Source organism: Gossypium hirsutum, chromosome D10 (assembly GCF_007990345.1).
Source record: "Gossypium hirsutum isolate 1008001.06 chromosome D10, Gossypium_hirsutum_v2.1, whole genome shotgun sequence".
Classification (NCBI taxonomy): Eukaryota; Viridiplantae; Streptophyta; class Magnoliopsida; order Malvales; family Malvaceae; genus Gossypium; species Gossypium hirsutum.
In genome coordinates this window covers 52,689,909-52,696,172 of record NC_053446.1, presented here as the reverse complement: position 1 = coordinate 52,696,172, position 6,264 = coordinate 52,689,909, and the positions used below count along the sequence as shown (strand labels likewise).

The following is a 6,264-nucleotide window of genomic DNA, read 5'->3' as shown; positions in this document are numbered from 1 at the left end:
AATTCTAATTTCAACCCTCAAAGTTTTAAAATTCCAAACCTATCAATATATTTATGTTTTTATTTAGAAAAACATTTAATGAGATATTAACGCTCTTTTTTTTTTGAATAATTGGGAAGTGAAATGGAATTATTTAAAATTAAATTTAAGATTTTTTACCTACAACATAATACTGCAATTAATAACTAATAAAGTATCAAATGTAAATTATATATATATTTGTATTTATAGCTAGGGTTTCGGTGCCCAAGAATCAAGAGTTTGATAGGCTTTTGAGCTACACAAAGAAATTTGCTGCTTAAAAATTGAATAAAAACATACAAATGAGAAGCTTAAAGTAATATAAAAAGGTACAAAATAACTAGGAATTAAGGGGGGGGTTTATTTTCTATTTCTTTTGCACAAACCCCTATAATTAAATATTTCAGAGAGGAATTGACCCTAAAAGTCTCTGGGATCCACAACCACATTTCCAAGTTCTCCCATCATCGCAAGCTCATTCTCATCATTGATGGAGGAGCCATTCACCTTCTTAAAGTACCAGAGATCATCGATCCTTGACTTGGATGATGCATGGGGCACATGTTTAATCATCGGATCCGACACTCCTAACTCAGTGATTATCATCTTGCAGTCCTTAATGTCTTCACCTAATCTCGATGCCAAACTCCATGCACATTTCATGAGCTCCCCAACGTTCTCTCCTTCTCCATGTATCCCATAAAGGAACAAGAAACCAAATGGTTTCTCAATGGAGTAGTCACAAATTGGAATGATATTCTTTAAACAAGGGAGGATCTTGTCCCTTGCATGGCTTAAAATTTCATGAAAAAGCTTCAAAGGATAATGGGGTTTTTTAATATCAATCTTGTAAGCTTCACAAGAGTTCCATATGCTAAACATGGCCCAAGAAGGTGGGACTGTGCTAATAATATCTTCATCCTCGTCTTCACTATGCAAACCAATCCATTCATCTTGTTTGAAATAAAAAACCCATGTCCCAAGGCTAAGCTTTTCCTTGAGGATTGCATCAATGTCTGTGAAATACAAGTCTTTGCCTTTGAGCTTGTTATCATACAAGGAAATAGCTTGCCTTATATTCAACTTCTCTACTTTGATATCTTGAGAGATACCCAGCTCCATTGCAAAACTGATTGGTTGAACGAATATGGTTAATGAGCTTAAGTTTTTATAATTGCATTTGGCGGTGAAGAGATTTTTAGAGGCAACATTGTTCTTTTCTGTTGCTAGGAAAGTGTAGTGAGCTCCATTGTTTATCAACCATTCTTCCATTGCTCTGACAAGTTTCAATCCGATCCCCATTCTCCTACATTTGTTTCAAAGGGAAATTATACACTCTATGTTAGTTGCTAAGAGATCGTATAGGGTTTTTTTTTTTTTTTTGGAATACATTTAGGAGAAAAAGTAACAAGGTTGAAGATTCAGGTCAAGTATTGTCCATGGTTAGGGTTTTGTCTTTTTATCCCGTTGAGAGTTCTAATGAGTTCAATCTAATGTCTCAAAATGTTTAAATAGAAAAAAAATCATGGAAACCGAAGAGTTCGGGCATGATCTTGATCTAATGTTACCATTTGAGCTAGAAACAACATTCCATGCTACTCTAAAATCTATATTTCATGTCAATATCTGTTGAAATGCATGCAAAAGGGAAGGGTAAAGAGAGATATATAGAAAGACTAACTTAATATGTACTTAAAACAACTTTCCCTATGCTAAATACTTTGATTTAAACAATGATACAATGCATGCAAAAGCGAAGGGAAATGAGAGATAGAAAGACTAAGTTAATATGTACTTAAAACAACTCTTCTTATGCTAAATACTTGATTTAAACAATGATACGGGTAATTGTTGCCCTAGAACTGTAATTGAAAGACAAATTCAGAGTGACTTTACACTGAAATTGTACTGGAAAGGGAAAGGACTGGGAGTGAATAATTAATCATGATATATACCGATGTGTTGGGGATACTCGGAGGCCTAGAATGCAACCCAACTTCACATTTGTTCTTCCATATTTAGTCCCCACATGCTTGATGCAGCCTCTAATCACACCGACAAGCTCCCTATTTTCTTGCAGCTCAGCTACCTGTAGGCCATTTTCAAGCACATCAGTCGTCCATGCATATGTCAATTGCCTCTGCATCAGTTATATATTTGTACATCAACAATGATCTCATGGGGACAATGGGTTTCATGACTATAAAAATAGGATAGCTAAAGGTTGAATGTTTTGGAAGTTGACAATTAATGTAATATAGGAAAGGAGTAATCACTATCAGACTTTCACTCACCAGCATGAGATGAAGGGGAAAGAACCTAATCCTACACAAAGGGTCAATCGTATTATTTGTGAAAATGGAGGTCCCCTTATTATTAGACCCTATCTCAGAGCTCTTCTCAAGCTTCCCCACCACTTCAATATCCCTTCCATCATCAAATTCTCTAACCAAAACTCGATCTCCTATACTGTCAACCATTGATGTCTTTCACCCTAAGTTGGGAAAATAATAGTTTTCAGTCACTGTACCTTTCTTGAATAGGCTAATTGCCGCAACACACTATCACCTCACTTTCAGTCTTATATACTCTTATATATAATATATATATTTTTGCTAAGGAGCACTCTTATATAATATATATGTTAGGAACAAATAGCATACATCTCTCTCTCTCTCTCTCTCTCTCTTTGTGTATAGATTTATATTTTATGCATAGTCTTATATATACTATTAGTGCATCGTACTTTATGTATCAATGTCTGATTACCTAAAATATATAGAATTGTATGTCAGTGAATCAAATATTAATCCTTTATATGAGGTTAATATCTGATACATTAATATTGTATAATTTTATACAATGTCAGTGAATTAGATGATAACATCAAATTGAAATGAAGTTGACTAAAATTTTGTATAAGTTAATATTTAGTACAATGATATGTATATCAAATGCTTTCAGCTATATTTATAAGATTTATTTTATGTACTTTAATTTGATTTGATCTTACTATTATTAATGTTAAATCGCAGTCCAATCACCGAAACTATTAAAAGATTCTATTAGTTAGCTAATGTGAAATTTAAAACAAGAATTCACAATTATAAGGTTGAGCCGGATTTTTAATGACAAATTAGCCAAAATAATAATTTTAACAACCAAAATTTTAAATTTTAAATGGAAAAAAAAGGATTTTGGTTATATTAAAAAACCCACATTTTAATAAAAAAATTTAAACTATATTAATTCTAGGTTGCTAAATTAAAGTAGAAGTTGAGTTCCTAAAATATAGATATATAATTGTTTTAGATTTTAAACCCTATTGCTACTTGGAGTTCAATGATGATGCTCAAGTTGCATGAAAAGTTGATGCACCTACTGAGGATATATATTAATCTTCCTGTGAGGGAATTTGGCAAGTATAATTTTATAATATAGTGATGAGTATTGCCAGTGTTATGATAGAGTCATTTTCTTATTTAGCAAGGACAATAAGTGGTAAACGATGTACATGGCTTGCACCACAAAAATGGAACAATTGTGTCATCAATGTGATTCTCTGAATCTTTGTAATCATTCACATGTTTTTGTATATATGTTTCCCATGTCATTCCCCCAACCAAATTCTCCTGTTCTAAATTTCCAAAGGACAGCTCAATGCTCATTCAATTGTTTTGTCTTTCTACATTATCTACAAAGGGATCACAACTTGATAATTACTATACTATATAGGAAAATTTTGGTTTTTGGTTTGGAAATACCTTTTTGTTAGTTTTTGGTTTAGAAAGGCTACGTAGAAGAGTTTATAATAATGGTTGTTGGAATCAATATTCATCAGTTTGCATATAATATATTTTAGGAAAATGTTTCTTTTGTATAGAAATTTGTGTCCAGATTGTACAGAAGCGGATTTTAGCTTATTGAAATATCAAAACTACTCTTTTTAGTGTTTTGAAAGAAGATCTGAAAATTATAATTATGCAATGATAATTCTCTTTCATCTAAAGATTTTTTTTTATTGTGATTCCCTTTTCAACCAACTTAACTTTACACCAATTAGCTAACGTATCTTCTTCTTCTTCTTTTTTTTTGTTACAAACCCAAATTTATGACATTTTCATTTTCCAAATAAACTGTATAGCTTCTCCTTTAGATATCCTTTTCCTTAATCTTCTTCCTTTTTCTTGCCAAAAACTTTAAGTTGTCCACCATTCTTAGAAATATTGAAGAACGAATCAACAAAAGAATGGAGAAGGTTTTTTTTTTCTTTTTGAAGAAAGAAGATAGAGAAGTTATATGTCGTTTTTTGTGAGAAGAAACCTATCATCTACCATTTAAGGCAGGAGCGTGCTTCTCTGGTTATTGGAGTTAAGAGAATGGACTATTGTTAATTGCTAAGAAAATAAAGAGCTTGAATGGAAATGATGACTGCAGTGCCCACTGAAGATGGCACTGCAATAAACACAACAAAAATAGGGTATGCGAAATTGTCTATGCAGTTCGGTTTTTTATATTTGTGGATTCTAGCTCAATGAGATAAATCCACTATCATTAATTTCTCGTGACGCGTTTGGCTAATTTAGATCTCAAAAACAACATAAAACTAATAAAAACAATTTATTAGTGATAATATTAAAAAATTAACAAAAACATATAAAAGACACCTAAATTGCTCAAGAATAAGCTCCTTAAATGTATTTGACATATCAAATTACGACAAATCAGAGATAATATCATTTACCTTTTAGTTGACTATGAATTCCACTATTGTGAATGATGCTACATACTACATAAGTTGTATACCCAACATATCAGATTTCAATTCCTTATCGATTTGAACTCAGGCTTTTAATTACATTAAAGTATACGAGTCACGCATACATAATCCATCATCCACTTAGGACTAAGGCATGCCACACTATGAACATCACAAGTGAATAAATCCATAAATGGATCTAGGATCTATTCTACTTGGATACTGCTCGATGTAATGTCAGTCTAGTCAATCACATCTATCTTCTAGGAGTCATCTACTTCGATGATCAAGATAAAACATTTCCCCAATTGGATTTGATAGACGACATAGTTGTCTTTCAATCGGTTTGCTCGGTTCCAATTAGACTAAGGACATGTTTAGATTTTTTTTACTAATACAATTCGTCTTTCCGTATTACGATCCGATCATATAATACTGCTTACTATTAGTTAAATATTAGATAATTAATGAGCCAATAATTGCTTCCATTTTGCTTTACATGCAAAACTCGTTGAGGAAAACATATGAATAATATTAATGTAATAAATGACTATTTTATTAATCCAATTTGTTTGATAAATACAAGTATACATAGAGAAAAATATTACACTTAGGGGCATTAGATCCAATAGGGTGAACGTCTCCTATTACAAAGAGCCACATTGAAAGCAACCACCTAAACGTTCCTACATCTTTGTGTGAAACTAGAGCACAATGGAGGAAGATAGATTGACCATGGTGATTACCTCTCGCAAACAAAGCAAATGGCATCTGGTACATGTTCACAAGATAAGTTAATAACCTTAAGTCCTCATAAGTCATTTTATTGTGATAGTGGATTTAAATAATATTTTTCAATCTTCCATCACCATCAATGTCCATTTGGTGGTAAAAGTCCTTACTTTTATTTTGCATTTAGAGAAAAAAAACTTACGTAATGACTCAACATCCCACTATTGCAGAATTAGCTTCCAATTGCTATGAATAAAATTCTATAATCCTCAAGTAAATACTTCATTTCATCTGATCCACATAATTGAGATTGGACCAACCTTAATGTTCTTGCAAAATCGAAGGCCAACCATATCATTTTTCTCGAGACTTCTCTTTAATTGATTCAGAACATACCTATGTGTAGAAATAATATTAGACATATCAAGAAGTAGTTCATGAGAATGATTTGTGACTAACTTAGTTACATGCAATGCCCATCATGATTTAACACAACATTGACCCTTGCAAGACAATTACTTCGCTTGCTATTCCTATTATCACCAACTTTGCCAACTTTATCACAAGTTAACACAACATATTTGGGGCTCCATAACCATGTTAGAACATTGATCTCTTCACCACACCAAACCTATTTAACTTGGCATGGTCTTGATGAATGTCGAGCAATGCAGCAATACTTGTGAAGTGCATACCTATGATTAGGCTTGATCATAAATTAAAAAATATGGTTCTGATAATGAACATCTTCA

General features: G+C 32.2%; 1 protein-coding gene across 2 annotated transcripts; it reads right to left on the bottom strand.

Moving 5' to 3' along the window:
• Nucleotides 1–278: 278 nt before the first annotated feature.
• LOC107916027 (probable N-acetyltransferase HLS1-like) lies at nucleotides 279–2,594 on the bottom strand. Of its 2 annotated transcripts, none has more exons than XM_041103258.1 (3): nucleotides 2,316–2,594; nucleotides 1,977–2,161; nucleotides 279–1,327 (listed from the first exon to the last, which is right to left on the bottom strand). In XM_041103258.1, the coding sequence occupies exons 1-3, from the start codon at nucleotides 2,499–2,501 to the stop codon at nucleotides 442–444; spliced, it is 1,257 nt and encodes a 418-aa protein (XP_040959192.1). In that variant the 5' UTR covers nucleotides 2,502–2,594; the 3' UTR covers nucleotides 279–441. The 2 variants fall into 2 exon arrangements, with proteins under 2 accessions (XP_040959192.1, XP_016700684.1); XM_016845195.2 differs by having other exon boundaries at nucleotides 1,977–2,110.
• Between the last annotated feature and the right edge of the window lie 3,670 nt (nucleotides 2,595–6,264).

What these genes read in the sequence shown, in the direction of transcription:
- LOC107916027 (XM_041103258.1), bottom strand. Translation starts at nt 2,501, where the DNA reads ATGGTTGACAGTATAGGAGATCGAGTTTTGGTTAGAGAATTTGATGAT. An exon ending in TTCCCCTTCATCTCATGCTG is followed by an intron (nt 2,162 to 2,315) that starts GTGAGTGAAAGT and finishes TAACTGATGCAG; the next exon opens with AGGCAATTGACATATGCATG. An exon ending in CGAGTATCCCCAACACATCG is followed by an intron (nt 1,328 to 1,976) that starts GTATATATCATG and finishes AAACAAATGTAG; the next exon opens with GAGAATGGGGATCGGATTGA.